Source organism: Chiloscyllium plagiosum, chromosome 1, assembly GCF_004010195.1.
Source record: "Chiloscyllium plagiosum isolate BGI_BamShark_2017 chromosome 1, ASM401019v2, whole genome shotgun sequence".
NCBI classification, from domain to species: Eukaryota; Metazoa; Chordata; class Chondrichthyes; order Orectolobiformes; family Hemiscylliidae; genus Chiloscyllium; species Chiloscyllium plagiosum.
The window spans coordinates 85,747,152-85,763,694 of record NC_057710.1 but is presented as its reverse complement, the minus strand read 5'-3'; the positions used below and the strand labels follow the sequence as shown (position 1 = coordinate 85,763,694).

General features: G+C 37.3%; 1 protein-coding gene across 11 annotated transcripts in view; it reads left to right on the top strand.

The window, feature by feature from the left end:
* Positions 1-16,543, top strand: part of exoc1 (exocyst complex component 1) — a 64,323-nt gene that overhangs the window by 29,653 nt on the left and 18,127 nt on the right. For 7 of the 11 annotated variants that reach the window (XM_043690604.1, XM_043690595.1, XM_043690624.1 and 4 more), the window contains 3 exons: positions 5,744-5,893; positions 8,336-8,441; positions 12,587-12,631. In XM_043690604.1, coding sequence (XP_043546539.1) covers positions 5,744-5,893; positions 8,336-8,441; positions 12,587-12,631 — 301 coding nt within the window. The remainder of the gene's footprint in view (positions 1-5,743; positions 5,894-8,335; positions 8,442-12,586; positions 12,632-16,543) is intronic. The other 4 variants (XM_043690618.1, XM_043690641.1, XM_043690671.1 and 1 more) reach the window with 1 other exon arrangement.

The following is a 16,543-nucleotide window of genomic DNA, read 5'->3' as shown; positions in this document are numbered from 1 at the left end:
CACACCAGCCTCATTCCTGAAGAAGGGCTTATGCCCGAAACGTCGATTCTCCTGCTCCTCGGATGCTGCCTGGCCTGCTGTTTTTCCAGCACCACATTTTTCAACTTTCATAATGGCTGATGCTTGCCTAGCAACTAGTGGTAATATTCCTAAGTCGCCATGGATCCGTGTTTTACTTCCACTTTCCTTTGTAAGGTTTGTATTCTGATATTTTGTTCTTTTGTTTGTTTTAATTTTTCTAAATTAAATTAAACCATAGTGGAACATGTTAATATTGCTTTTGACTGTTTCAAATATTTTTAAACACCCTGATGAAGTTTCACTGTAAAATCTTAGCTCCTTTATAATGGTCAATTGAACAACTTTTTATTATAATGGAGGTCTGTACACTGAGCAGTGATAAAATTCGAAAATAAGACTGCTCTTAGCCATAGCATTGCAGCATTTTCTTTTAAAAATGTATATAACAGTCCCAGTTGAAAATTACAATGTAGTCTTCTTTGAATAGTTTCTTTTTCACACTGTTGGTTGTAGTAACTCACTGAGTAAATAAATTTCTCCTCAAATCACCATTAGATCTTTGGCCAATTATATTATTTCTGTATCCTCTATTCACTGACCTCCCATGCCAATGTAAACACTTCTATCTTTACAAACAATTCTTTGACAGTATACAGCTTGTGAATACATTATTTGCAGAATAACTTTCTGTTCCCCTCTGTCTTAAATGGGTGATCCCTTCCTCTGAGGTTAAGCTCTCTCGTCCTGGACACTATAATGTAGACAAATAACTTCTCAACGTGTACCCTGTCAAACTGTCTAAGAACCTCATGTTTCAATAAGGTGTTTCATTCTTCCAAATTCCAATGCATACAGATCCAACCTACTAAACCTCTCCTCATAAAATACTCCCTCCATGCCTGGGACTAATCTAGTGAACCTTCTCTGGACTGCTTACAATGCCTGTTTCTTTCCTTAGATAAGGGGACTAAAACCATTCACCATATTCTAGGTGCAAGCTGACCAGTGCATTGTATAGTTTAGCAAGACTTTTCCGTACTTTGATATTCCATTCCTTTCACAATAAAGGCCAACGTTCCATTTGTCTTCCCTATTATGTGCTGAATTTGTACGCACGATACCATGGTCCTCTGTGCTGCAGCATTCTAATGTTCGGCTTTTCCTGCCATTTCCTGCCAGTGCTTCCTGCCATTTCTCAGAATTCTCCATGCTGTATTCCATCTGATAAGTTTTTGCTTACTTGTATAATATGTCCATTTGCCTCTGCAGACTATTTGTACCATCTTTACCACTTGCTTTTCCACCTATTTTTAGGTTATCTACAAACTTGTGGATGGTATATTTACTTCCAACATCCAGTTCATTAATTAATGTAGTAAATTGCTATGGCCCAGCACTGATCCCTGTGGCACTCCTTTTAGCTATAGTTTATCATCCTGAAAATCCACCTCTTCCATCCTGTCTTTGCCTTGTATTAACCCGTTCTGCGTGATAATAGTACCCTGACAAAAATGTCCTCTAAACTGCATGGCCACGTAACCAATGGATAGCTCTGCACACACTGCCATGCTGCTGCATGACTCCCTGAAACCAGTGCTATGGAGAAGGAGCATGCAGAAGGAAAAGAAATTAGAGGGAAGTTTGCTCTTGTTTTTATGGACTTTTATTAAGTATCTTTATGAACAGTACCCTACTGAAAACCTTCTGGAAATTCAAATATATCACTATTTTCCATCCAAATATTTTACATTCCTTTATCTGTTTGATACCTCAATAATTCTAATATACTTGTAAAGCATGATGTCCCTTTTATGAAGCCATGCTCCCTGCTTGATTATAAGTATATCTAAATGCTCTGCTGTTACATCCTTTATAGTAAACACAAATATTTTTCTCGTGATTGATGTTAACCTAACTGGCCTGTAATTATCTGCTTGTAGTCACCCTTTTTGATTAAGATATTGTATTGGTAGTTTTCCAATCATATGTGACTTTTCCAGAATCTAAGGATTTTTGGAAAATTATTACCAATGCATCTATTATCTGTGTAGCTACTTCCTCGAGTATTCCAGGATGCAACTTTTCAGGTCCAGAGAATGTATTGGCCTTATTAAGGTCCCTAGGTGTGTCTCTACTTATTGCTATTGTATTTATTTCCACCCATTGTTGACACTTGATTTTTTTTTAATTCATTCACTGCAAGTGGTTGTCACTGGTTAGGCCAGCATTTACTGCTCATCCCTAATTGCTCAGAGGGAAGTTAAGAGACAACCACATTGTTGTGGATCTGGAGTCACATGTTGGCCAGATCAAGTAAGGGTAGCTTCCCTTGATATTCGAACCAAATGTTTTATTTTGCAGCAAAGCTTACTTAAATCACCTCTTTTTTTCCTTGTGTACCAAAGTTGAACCAAATTCCCAGAAAATACACTCTGTCTTGCATTGGTGTTAAATCAGATTCCCAAATTTACTTAAGATGAATTCTCCCTCATACTGACCATGCTCCTTAACCTGCAGCTTTAAAAAAATCTCTTTCTTACAGAGAGCTTTGAGTCCCTTTTTAACTTCATGCTGTAGTAATCAACAACCTATTCAGGCAAGGAATTTCAATTGTTGGATAGATAACTGCCATTTTATTGCCCCGAGGAATCAACCAGCAAATGGCTGATGCCTTTTTCATTATGTTGAAGCAGGTGTAATGGCAACACCTCTACCAAAGTCTACTTGCCAACAGATCAGTGCTTTCTTTCCATGCAAGTATGGTGGTGTAGTGGTAGTGCTCCTACCTCTGAGCCAGGAGGCCTGGTTTCATAATGCACCTGCTCCAGAGGTGTGTCATTGCATCTCTTAACAAGTTGATTTACTAAAAACAAATTTTTCCCCTTTGTATTCGTTTTCTTGCAGAAATCCTGATGAGTGCAGGGTGCACAATTTTGGCAAAAAGGCTATTTCAACAATTTTTCTGCTTTGCTCTACCCAAGTCCCTCGATCAAACAGAAATAGCGATCAATATCTTGGTTTAGATACTGTATGTTAAAATAATTTAGCATTATTTCCCTCATTCTCTCAGCACTATTGTCTTATTTATTGGTATTTCTCTCCCAAACAGGCAGATATTTGTGCAGAATTTCACTTGCATATCATTAATGAAAATTGCTGTGAAAAACCCGTTGCTCTTTTTGTATTCATCACACTCCTGTGTCTTACTGATCAAAGGAGATGTAAACGAAATGGTTTCTTCTGGTTTGCCTCAATCTAACAGTTTCAAAGAAATGGTGTACAGATCTCCTTTAATTGTAATTTATTATTGTTACTGTCAAGTAGAACACTTTAGTCCAATAAGGCTGGTTAACAAATTGACTGGAATTTATCTGGAATTTTCTGTTCAATTTATTCAGTGAAACAGTAAGAAACAACTAACAACTATTAAATTTTCATTAGCAATTCAGATTTGTACTACAAAAAATATGCATGGAATGTAACTGATGACTAGTGTCTTATTTGCATTATCCTGCCTGCTAAATTACTTTTCTTTTTTGGGGGGGATAAAGAAGTATTTTATCTTTTGATAAATTCCAACATTGCATACAGGTGGCTGTTGCTTTGACTGGCTTGCACAAGTTACTGAATACAGCAGTTTTCCTTATACTTTAGGTCTGTTTTAGAAAACAGCTGTAACAGAAACTAGGATGTAACTAGTAAATTAGTTGCTCCAATGTTGATTTTGGTTAGATAACCTGAAACAAGGATTCCCAAACAGGATGTTTTTGCATGTGAGTTTATCTGTAACAGGAGAAACAGTTTTCAGGTATTGACCATGGAAACATGAGTTTTTTTTCAAAAAGAAAGAGCGCCTTTACTACTTCATGCAAGGTCAAAGAAATCAGCATTAGTTGAAATCAGAGTTGTGTTCAAGGAAATAGACAGCAACTTCAGGATACAGTTAAAAACTTTTGACATTTTAAATTGGGGAGAGAATTATTTTCTAAGTAACTGCATGAATTTCAAAATGTCTGCACAGATAGTGCAGACGATGTACTAGAATGCAAGATGCAAAACAAAGTAAAGAATACTTCTGCTACACGCACTGTTTTAACAACCTGAAAATTGCTAGCAGGACACAAACATTGTAATTTTCTATCTGTTCATGGTAATTGAGATTATTAAATCAAGGGAAGTATGAACTGACACTTCAATCAAAACCAAAAATACTGGAAATATTCAAGTTTGGCAGCAGCTCTGGAGCACCAAAGCCACAGTTAGTGTACTGAGTTTGATGTGCTATCTGCAGGTAGAAATCAGGCTGGTGAACCTGTAGAAAAGGTCACAGTGTTATCGCTGGCATTCCTGCCACTAGTCCACCCTGAGTCCCCATCACCGCTTGTGGCCTGGGTATTAGAATCTTCTTCCACGATGCTGCCAGATCTGTTAACTTTACTTCATTTTCTGTTTTTATTTAAGGTTTTCAGTGGCCGTAGTTTTTGCGGTATACATACATTTAAGTTGTGCCTTTTATTTGTTTGTCATGCCCCAAAATACTTTACGACAAATTAATTATTTTGAATTATAGTTGCTGCTATTATGTAGGAAACTACAAGATCTACAGTCAGGAATTAAATCATTGATTATTTTTGGTGTTGATTGAGGAAGAAATCCTGAAAACACTCTATTCCATTTTGGATTAATGTGGAAGGATTTCTTATGTTTACCTTGGATAAGCAGATGGCAGTGGTTTGAATGTTTCAAGCAAATAACAAAACCCGCAAGTTTACAATGCAAGAATGAAGGAATATGACAATGTCAGCTTGAAATTATTTACTCAAAAACTCTAGAATTGTGTTTCCAGGAGAGAATAATATTATCACAAAACCAAGTAGACGTGATGTGAATTGCCAATAATGATAAAGCGATTAAAAATATTTTAATACTATAAACTGCAACTAGCAAAAGATATTATTTACTTAATGATGCATTTATCATCAAATAAATGTTAGAGGAAAAACATGTTTTTTCCCTACAACAATAGTATATTAACATTTTCAGTAGTAATTAATTTGTTTTTGATTTTAGTTTATTCAGAACACACTGTAACTAATGGTTATTGTAACTTGTATATTTCAGATTGTATGTCAGTATAAATCTTTTTTTAATTTACTCGGGTTGGCTTCTTTGTCTTCATCAATCAAAATCCAATATCAAGAGTAAAATCATAGAATTGTCATTATGATTGTTACAGAATTAATCATTCATTCTTAATAATTGTTGGACCTTGAATTGTATTCAAAATAAAGTTTTTAAAACTATCAAGTATTGTACTGACAGAAGAAATGAATATCAATATAAATCAAAGTTTACAATCAGCAAGGGGGTCTGGAATCCAGTTGTAGGAAGCAGGTAGTTCAGTATTTTGAGTAGGGGGAAGATTACTTCCCTCTGTTACTCTTATGGTGAGGATTAACTTGAAAACAAACAGCATGACTTTTAAAATGTGACGAGCCAGGTGCAGCTTTCAGAATGATAATGCTATCAGTATACTGGTTTGTTTGTTTTTGTTAGTTTTGTTTAATTTATTCATAACTTTCCCAGTAGTTCAGAAGATTGGCATGTAGCGCAATAGAAAGGTACCGAGTTCATATCTGATCAATGCAAAAATTATAAATTGATTAGGTTTTTGCCAGTCTTTAATGTAACAGTGGATTATTTATGTTGTTTATATTTTTAGGGCCACGATCAAAGCTCCACATTGGCTCAGCACTCAGTTGAGCTGTCTCTCCCTAAACATCTTCCTTTCCATCGAGATCTACTTAGATATGCAAAGCTCATGGAATGGTTAAAGAATACTGATCATGAGAAATATGAAGGATTGAATAAGGTAAATAAATGGCTTGCACTGAATCATAGATCTTTACCATCTATTTTAATTCTGTTTTAACTTTGGGGGAAAAAAATACTCATTTAGTGGTCTTCATATCTTGGCTATCTGAGTAAATGTCAAAATAATATAATTTTTGTTTCAGTTATTTTTGAATGACAAACTTACCAGTGGGGTGCAAAATGTGTGCCAGTTGATCACACTTTAATGCTTCTTTGTTTTTGTCAGCAAACAAAGGCTAATGATTGCAATTTTGAAGTGCAGTTGTAAGTGCATTAAGGGATAGTCTTGTTCAGATGCAGATCCCAAAGGAGGTTGGGAAAAGGAGGAGGATGCGGGTGGTAGATATTACAAGGAAGTGATCAGAGATGATCCAGCAAGAGTACTGAGATGGCATGGGTTAAACAGTTTGCACGGAGAGAGATTTTAGAGAATGAGTGGGAAGTGAATTGAGGAGGGAAAAAACTAAAGTTGAGATGGAGGTTGAAATCATCAAATAATTATTTCATTAATGAGGTGTGAGTGTTGGTTATTATCTGCTCCTTATTACCCGGAGGGCAAAGAAGAGTCAGCCACATTGCTGCAGATCTGTATGTAGGCAAAACCAGGTTAGGATGCCAAATTTCCTTGCCTAAAAGATGTTGGTGAACTAGATTTTATTTAATAACAATTGACAATGTTTACATGGCTGCCAATATATTACATTTTTATTCCAGATTCTTTTATTGAATTCTAGTTTCATCATTACCGTTTGAACCCATGTCTGTAACATCTGGAGTTCTGGCATTACCAGTCTTCCCAGATGTGGTTGAGAGTGGTAGAGAGTGATTATTATTTTTGAATGAAAATTGAGAAGGTTTGAGCAAAGTGAGCTACTCCGAGAAATGTACCGAGGAGTAGAGGGTGATGGCTGAGTGTGATCTTGGTAATAAATGCCATTGTACTGCAGCAGCAGTCTTGATCAGGCAATTAGTAAAAGATACAGCCTGGTACAGATCCCAATTCTATTATGCCTTTTGTCCTAAAGCTGGTAACAACTTTGATTGGAATTTATATTATTGGGTAGTAGTGAATAATTGGGCTGTAATTAACTGAGAATTATATGATTGTGTTTACATTGTACATTTAATTTAGAGGACTTGGGGGTGGGGGGGAATCTTTGTAGATATTTCTATTGAACGTGTTGAGAGATGTTATTTCACAAGTCTGGAGAGGTGGGACTTGAACCGGCCTCCTGATTCAGAGGTGGAGCATTATTGCTGGGCCACAAGAACCCCAGAGAAGGCAGTCTATGAGCATGTTGATTTAAATGACAAAAGAATAATGTAGATCAGATGGGCTTCAGATTGGTTTCACAGGTCGGCACAACATCGAGGCTGTGAAGGGCTTGTATTGCGCTGTAAAGTTCGATGTGGGAACACACAGTTCTGAGGGTTATAGGGCAGGAGGAGATTACAGAAAGGAAGAGGTGAGGCCATGGACAAATTTGAAAACAAAAATAAAAATTTTGAAGTTGTGGTTAGGAAACCAGGAACCAGTGTAGGTCAGCAAGGATGGGGATGATGGCACAGAGTTTTAGTTTGTTTTCAACTACTTTGTGATCCAGTCAATCTTATTGGTCTAACATGCCAGGTGGTTGTCATATATATATGGAACATCTTGACTATGCTTTAAGCAGGAGCAGTGGTGGGAGAGAAAGGGGCAGTAAGGGAGGTAAGTGCAGTCTTTTTGGGGTTGCAATATCTGTAAGGTAATATATTCAATGTAATTTGTGATGAACCAACCATCTGTGTTAGATCTCAAAATCTACTTATTGAAAGAGATAGGTCTGCAAATCTCCAGGGCACTGATTGATGATTGACTAGCTTACTAGCTTGATGAACATTTGTGATTAACCTTGATTGAGATTGGCAAATGGAATTATTCCCACATCAGCTTCAGGTAATCCACAATTTTGTACCCTAGCAAGTCAGCAGCAGTGAATAGCAATATGAATGGAAAGTGCTGGAGAAACTCAGTAGGTTTGGAAGTATCTCTGGAGAGAGAAACAGAGTTCATGTTTCGAGTCCAGTGTGACTCCTGTTTTTGGAACTGGTGTGATGGGCAGTGTTCATTATTGCAGATCTGCATGTCCTCAGTCAATTAATTGCATTTCTTTGACTTGGAGTTTTAAAACTTGACAACTTTCTCTTTATTTCTCTTGACATAGTGGAGTTTATTTGTGCAGAAAGATAGCATATACTCTTGAACAACCAAGCTGAAACTGGATTTTACAGATTGATTTTTGACTCTTAAAGTCTCGCAACTGTTTACCATTATGAACTCACTAGTCACATGATCTTTAATGGATTGAAACAACTATGTATATATGTGTGTAATACACAATGCGCAGTATAATTGATTATATTAAAAATATGAATACCTTGCCTTTTTTCTGTGCAGAACTATGTAGATTATATATCCAGGTTATATGAAAGAGAAATCAAGGAATTCTTTGAGGTTGCAAAGATCAAGATGACTGGCACATCAAAGGAAGGAAAAAAGTTTGGTAAGTCTAAACATACATTAGCTGGGGTCCATCCTACTTACTTAGATCCTTTCTAAGCCTTACCTCACTTCTGATCATTATTAACGCAAAGATATTTGCAGACACTGGTATCCTGGTAAAATTGGCATTTTCCTCTACAAGTTACATAGTGTGATTTCATTACTTCCTCATGAGGGGTAATTTGCTTCTGTTTTTGGTTAGCATTTCAGATTCATGTTGGATTAGCTGAAAGATGACATCTTGATCCAACATGAATATAGCAGTAATAATTTTTCAAATTCATCTGTACCGTCAAATAATGAGTTTTGATGTTAAATTTGTCAAATGGAGTGTGATCCTAATCTTAATTTTTGACTTTTTAGAAGATTATTTGCATTCAATAGAATTATCGTGATAAAATGCATTATCAGACTGAAATTTGAAGGGTTTTCTCTAACTTGATGTGGAGGAGCCAGTGTTGGACTGGGATGGACAAAGTTAAAAATCATACAACACCTGGTTTATTTGGAAGCACTAGCTTTCAGAGCGCTGCTCCTTCATCAGGTGGTTGTCTCATTAACTTTCAGAACTTTCATCACAACCACCTGATGAAGGAGCAGCGCTCCGAAAGCTAGTGCTTCCAATTAAACCTGTTGGACTATAACCTGGTGTTGTGATTTTTAACTTTGTATAACTTGATGTTAAAGCAAGCCATAATTTGCTTATTTCCTAATATTATTTAATTGCTGTGTTGGCATATTTTCTATGCAACATCAATTGAATAAATGTGCAACTTGAAAATGTGATGTATTACAATTTCATGACGTTTGAGTTAATACAACTTTGAATTTGAATTTTCTTTTTAATCATTTCCAGTTTTTGAAACTCTGTTTAGGAAATAACTTAATTCAGTTTGAAGCAATTGCACAATTAATCTACATGTAATTATATTATAACTTTGCCACTGCTAAATGATTACTGTTGTTTCATTATCAGAATTATATTTTTATTCTTTAACTGAATTCAATGGCATGAGCACTATCCTTGATCATGATTTAAATAATTTTGTGTCAACTTCTGCATCAAATTTTTCAAATTTCTGCTTCATTTAGCTGAAATCGGTAATCTCTAATTTGGCTATATTAAGTTTGATAGCAACTTTTGACATCAAATGCTACTTAGATTTTTCTGAACAATAGAGCAGGTTTTTGGCAGAACAAGACATAGTGCACTAATTTGAGTAGTTTGAAACTGACTGGTTTTCTAGTTCTATTTGAGTGAAATTGATAAAAATGTATTTATAATTGAGGTTCAAGGTTATTTAGGTTATTTGGAGTTTCAGTGGAAGGACTCCTAGTTGATTGGCTGTCAATTAGACGTAATAATTTGTATGTTTCAAATCCATTTGGGAAAATGTTTTTTTAAAAATGGCGTTCAGAAAATATTTACAAGGATATTGCCAGGATTAAAGCGTTTGAGCTATAGAGAGAGGCTGAACAGACTAGGGCTATTTTCCATAGAGTGTCAGAGGCTGAGGAGTAACCATATAGAGATTTGATAAAATCATGGGCATGGATAGGATAAATAGGCAAGGTCTTTTCCCCAGGGTGTAGAAGTCCAAAACAGGAGGGCATAGGTTTAAAGTGAGAGGAGAAAGATTTGAAAAGGACCTAAGGGGCAACTTTTTCATGCAGAGGGAAGTGCCTGTATGGAATGAGCTGCCAGAGAAAGTGTTGCAGGCTGGTACAATTACAATATTTAAAAGCTATCTAGATGAGTATATGAAAAGGAATGGTTTACAGGGATATGAGCCAAATGCTGGCACATGGGACTAGATATATTTAATATATCTGGTCAGCATGGACGAGTTGGACCAAAGGGTCAGTTTCTATGCTATACAGCCCTATGACTCTAAAACTGTAGTTGAGTGCAGTGATATTTGGCCGAACAAAACATTTTCAAGGAATGTGAAAGTCGGGGGAGTATATTTGGCTACGGCAATATTGGTCCTTAAAACATTATTGTAAAAATTTAAATCCCAACACGCACTTGAATTGAGATGGCAGTTGGAAATGCTAAAATAAGATGGTCATGTAATTTTCAAGATGTGAACTATCCTAGATGTTTGAACTCTCAAGGAGGAAGGATTCACATAATTATAGAAGGGAAGATGAAAATGATCCATGACGTACACCCATGGATGCAAGAAATATGAGATGTGAATAAAAACTGAGTATAAATAGAAAAAAAAGTTAGGATTTATCAAAACTTGGCTAAAGAAAGATGAGTGAGGAGTACTGTGTGTTTCAGTAAAGAGAGGTGGAGTAACACTGTTTCTCCGAAGGTTTATACCTTGCTGTAAAAGAGAAATTGGGAATTGGCAGCTGGAAAGCCAACAAGGACTATTTATGCATGGATAGGTATCAAAATGGAACAGGTTATCAATGAGAAGACATCACAGACAAAGCTGATGGTTGTGAAGTGCTACATGGATCAGGATTGAAGTGACTTTTAGAGAGACACCCCCATATCCACGGAATCCTTTTCTGCGGTTTCAGTTACATGCGGTTTACCGTGGCCGGAACATATTATAGGGAACATTCCAGAACCAGGGATGAGGAGGCTTCCGGGAAGGTACGTTTCCCATTTAATTGAATGGGTTTGTTCCTATCCGCGGTTTCAGGCTTCTGCAGTAGGTCCTGGAATGTATCCCTTGAGGATATGGGGCACTACTGTATTATAATTTTGAGTGATGTGGAAAGCAAACTGATCTTAACTTAAGTGCAGTTATGTATATTCTAACCAGTATGTAAAATTCAAAGCAATATGGATAGATTAGGTAAATGGAAGGAGGGTTATTGAATGGAAAGAAAAGTCTTGAACTATGCATAGATTTTTACAGCATTTGAAAGAGACTAGTTTTTTCATTCTGTCCAAACTAATCAATCTGAAATTAATCCTGCTGTCCAGGTCCTTAGGTTAGGGTTAGGCACATCAGTGGAAAGAGAAATGGAATTACGTTTTTGAGTGCGATGTGACTTTTTTCCAAAGAAAAGTCATATTGTACACCAGAATAATATTGTCTGGTGTGACACAGATGCTGCCAGACTGTTGAGTTGCTCTAGCATTTTCTGGGTTTTTTTTTTCAATTTCCAGCATCCACAGTATTTTGCTTTTATTTGACGTCAACTACAATTAAAACATTTTAAAAGGCATCTGAATGAGTATATAAATAGGAAGGGTTTAGAAAAGTATCGGCCAATGCTGGCAAATGGGACAAGATTTATTTTGGATATTTCGTCGACACGGAGGGTCTGTTTTCATGCTGTACGTCTATGACTCTGTCAATATTCTACCTGATTTTGTCTGAAGCTGCATCTGGATTACCATGTTATTTTCATCTGCACTGCAGGAATGAAGTAGAATTATTGGAGGAATTCCTAGGGAGAGTAATCAAGCTGATTATTGAACAATGTGGGTTGAAGTAGGAGCTATCTCTTGGAACTTTGAATGGAAATAGAGGGATTCGCTTGAGGATATTGAGGATTTTCAGGATTGGAGAAAGAAAATGTTCTTTCAGAGACTGACAGATTATGCAGGAGCTGAGACTTTCAAAAAGGAAAACTTTTTGTTTAGCTAATGCGTTCTAGAAATATGAAATGGAATCCAAGCTATAGTAGGGATGATGAAATGGAAAGCCAAGAGAGGAATTTATTCACTTTTTAAAATTCTGTTCAAACAGAGGATACAGAATATTATTTTTGGAATATTATTTTGGCCATGGAAAGCCCTTGAGACTATTTTTCCAAACTTGATTATATTCCATTAAAACACATCATTTCAAAAAACTTCAAATTAAATCTCTTTCTTTGCCTTTCTGCTTTGAATTTCAGATAAATTCTGATAGCTTTAATTGTAGCATAAATAATATGTCATTCCTGAGTTTGTCGGGATAATGTCTGCTAAAGTGAACCACGAAAGAAACATAGTTGCATAGTAACATTTCAAGCTATTTAACATAACATCAATATTGTAGTGTCTTGCTTGCATGTACTAACCTGTCTGCATAGTATCTAACAAATATCGTTCATCTACATGGTTTATGCTACAGGCCTAAAATCTAACATATATTTGTGTTTCAATGCCTGCAACCTAATCTCTCACAGCCACACTTCCTCGAAAAGAGAGTGCTGTCAAACAAGACCTAGAGAGTAAGTATTGTCTCCTTTGTCAAACTGCTAATACCCTTTGATAAAGTCTTTAACAACAACGTTGTATTTTCAGTTATCTATTAGCATGTTGGATAATCGCTTGCTCTGCTGAATGTTTAATTGTATAATTTCAAGCACCATTGGGAAATTGATGGTTCTTTTCAACTGCAAAAGTTCCCTATTTTAAAAAAAAAACATTTAATGTTGCAACTTCCTTTATTTGCATTGATGAAAACATTAGCATTTAACTGTAAGTGGTAAATTCAGCCTCACCTCTTCCTTCTGGAATTGATTTGATTGTTGGTAGCTCTTGAGATTTATCTGTCATGAAGTGAACAGGGAATTTGTACAGTATCTATCCAGCATTGACAGTACTTTGAATATCTTTGTACTAATATGTTGCGTGTATTATATACTGTACTCCAATATACTCCATATTTTGATTTTGCCCAAAGGTTCAACTTCTCATTCACTTACAATGGTATCACCTAGATACTGCTTTTATTCAGCATTTTAGAATGGCCAATACTGTTAATGTCACAAAAACCTGAAATTGCTAGCAAAACTCAGCAGGCCTAGCAGCATCTATGGGAAGAAAGCAGAGTTAATGTTTAGAGTCTGGTGTCTTTATCAGAGGAAAAGCTGGTAGTTTTGCTGAAGACAAGGTTGAGGGAGGATATAGAAAGGCAGAGTTGAGTGGATAGGTGGTGATGGAGCCCACACAGAGAGAGAGAGAGAGAGTTGAAAGGAGTAGCTAAACAAGGGAGAACAAGAAGCTGAAAAAGTGATCAAGGTCAGAAGTCACATGACACCAAGTTATAGTTGAAAAGGTTTATTTGAAATCACAAGTTTTCCGAGTGCTGCTCCTTCATCAGGTGAAGTAATTCTGACAGCTGAGTGTAGCAGAGTATGGGTAGTTTATGCTGAAAAAAAAAGTAAGATAACAGACCTGACAGAGGGTGAAATTAAGTTGGCTATGCTAAAAACAACCCATGTCATAACAGGACTGGGTGTGAGAGTGGGGTTAAATAAAAAAGGATGGATTCAGTCTCTAAAGATACTGAAGTTGAAGTCCTGGAGGTAAATGAGATGCTGTTCTTTGCATTTATGCTGAAGCTTGCCCGAACACTTGTATCAGGCCTGTGACAGAAATGTTGGCGTGGGAAATCGATGGTGTGAACTCTAAAGCTTGGAGTCACTTTTACAGGCAGAATGTAGGTGTTCTGCAAAGCAATCAGCCAGTTTGTAAGTTGTCTCGCCAGTGTAGAGGAAGCCACACTGAACAGCGGATACAGTTGACTAGGTTGGGTGAAGTACAGGTAAATCGCTTTTTCACCTGGGAAGGTCTGTCTGGGGTCTTGGATGGTGAGGAGGTAAACAGACAGGTGTTACATTTTCTTGTGATTGCATGGGAAGATGCCGTGAGGAAGTGTTGGGAATGGAGGAGAAATGGACCAGTGTGTCCCTGATGAGTGCTGAACAGGGAGTGTGTGTGTGTGTGTGTGTGTGTGTGTGTGTGTGTGTGTGTGTGTGTCCACGTACCCGGCTTGGCATACGGAGCCACAACAACGGGCACCCGAGCTACGAATCTTCCCACGACCCTTGGACCGTTAATCGTCACGAACGTGCTTTGACAGACCATAACCACCTTTGTACTAGCCGATAGCCCTATAGGCAGTAGGTATTTTGTGGGCTTGCAAAATCCATTAATATGGAGGACCGTCCACATTCAATGGATGTGCACATCACACCTAATGCCAACCCAAAACTTTGAGCCAGAGCTCTAGGTCTGTACGCAAGAGAACTTTCTGAAAGGGAGTGCAATTGTTACAGTTCTTGTCCCACGACGTTTTATTATCCCTCTTAATGTTAGGCACTTTGCAGAGGCAAGGATGCTTTTTATTTGCTTATTCTGTACTATATATTAGTTTAGTAAATTAGCGATGATATTCAAGTAGCGTGTATTGAATATCATCGCTAATATTCAAGAAGTGTATTTTCCAAGACTAAATATATCACATTAATGAGAAGAAGTTTAAATATTTTAACTTTCAAATAAAGTAATATTGTTTATGGTACAGTTCAAAAGTAAAGTAGCATCCGGCCTGCTTTTGTAGCCATAGCCAAGTTCAGATTCTGGCCAATAGTAACCCCCAGACCTTGATGGGAGAGTTTCAACAATAATGGTACTATTAGCTGTTAGACTCTCTCTTGTCGGAAATATCATTGACTCGCACTTGCATTGTACAAATAGTACTTGCCACTTGTGAGCTGAGTCTGGATATTGTCCAGGCCTTTCTGCATTTGGACATGGACAGTTTCATTATCTGACAGGTTGTGAATGTTGTGCAGTTGTTGTTGAATATCCACCCTTTTAACCTTAATGATGGAGAGGAGGTCATTGATGTAACAGCTGGAGAGAGTTGGGCCTAGGAAGCCACCCTGAGAAACTCATGTAGTTGAAACCAGTTGTCCCACATCCTCTGTGTGCTCCATATCTGCTTTTATCCCTATTTATCATTTAACTGCTTCACGATGCAGTGAGTCTTCATCTTGTCTTTGCCATTCCTGAACATCCTATCTGGCAATGGGCTTTGAATTATGGATCCGTTCCCTTGGTTGCAGTCTGCAATGACAGTAATTTAACATGTTATCTCACAGTCACCTCACCCTCTCAAACTACTAAACCTTCTTGCAAATGTAATTTCTAATGCTTTCATGATGCTGAGACTTGCAGGCTATAACTCTGCCATACATGTGCATTGTCTGAGTTAGACTTGGTGAAGGTTTCTTCGTGTGAGGTAGAGAGTAAATGGTGCCAGTAATGGTTGTGGGGTGCAGGAGACTCTCACTGTGATTTCTGCCCAGACTGGAAGGTCTGATGAGATGACCTCCTTATATGGTCACTCAGGAATATGATGTCTGTTTTGTCTAAATCTAATCTAATCTTGTCCATGACCCTGTTAGCTGCATTTAAAGGACAGCATCAGTAAACCAGGAAGTCACTGCAGCCTTGGCAGGCATTTCTGGGCTTTACAGGCTATAATGAAATTCCTAGCTTTCCGTGTCTGAAGTTGTGTCCAACTGACCTTTTGAATATGACCCCAGCACTTTCAACTCTGGAAGATCCCACTTGTGGTGAGAACTTAAGACTCACTCACCATGTGATTTGCTGAGGAATTTGTGCACTTGCATTGATAATGGACTGAAAAGCACATAATTGTGTGCCATGCAATTCATCCAAAACACTTTAAGCCATGCTTTAACTTTGAAACTGTTGCAAAAGCCTGTCTGCTTCACCTGCCTCCTTTAGGAAAGGAGATGTGCTTTTCTTATACCTCGTCTGGCCTCCAGTCTCCTAGCAATGTGGCTAGCTCTTAGTCCTCTGGACAACACGAGTGGACAAAAAAATACAGGCCAGTGTTGCTCACATCCTATGAATGAATAAAAAATGAAACTTAGCTCAATATATTTAATCTGTTTCAATCCTGCAGAGATTTGCAACTAATCAATTTACAAATTGTTTGCATTTTTGATGCTAAACCACAATTCTGTAAAAGATGCTTGATGCCACTCAAATAACTATTTCTAAAAATTGCTGCAGACAACTTTTAAACTCAATAGAAATGACTTAGATTCCTGGGAATCTTATGATGTTTTGCCAAAATTACTCATAAAGAATTGGATTAAGACCATCAGATGTAGAAACAGTAATAGTTCTTTCGGCTCATCAAGGCTGCTTCACCATTCAATTATTTAAATTAGATTAGAATCCCTACAGTATGGAAACAGACCCTTCGGCCCAACTAGTCCACACTGACTCTCCGAAGAATAACCCACCCGGACCCATTTCCCGCTGACTAATGCGCATAACACTATGGGCAATTAAGCATGGCCAATTCACCTGACCTG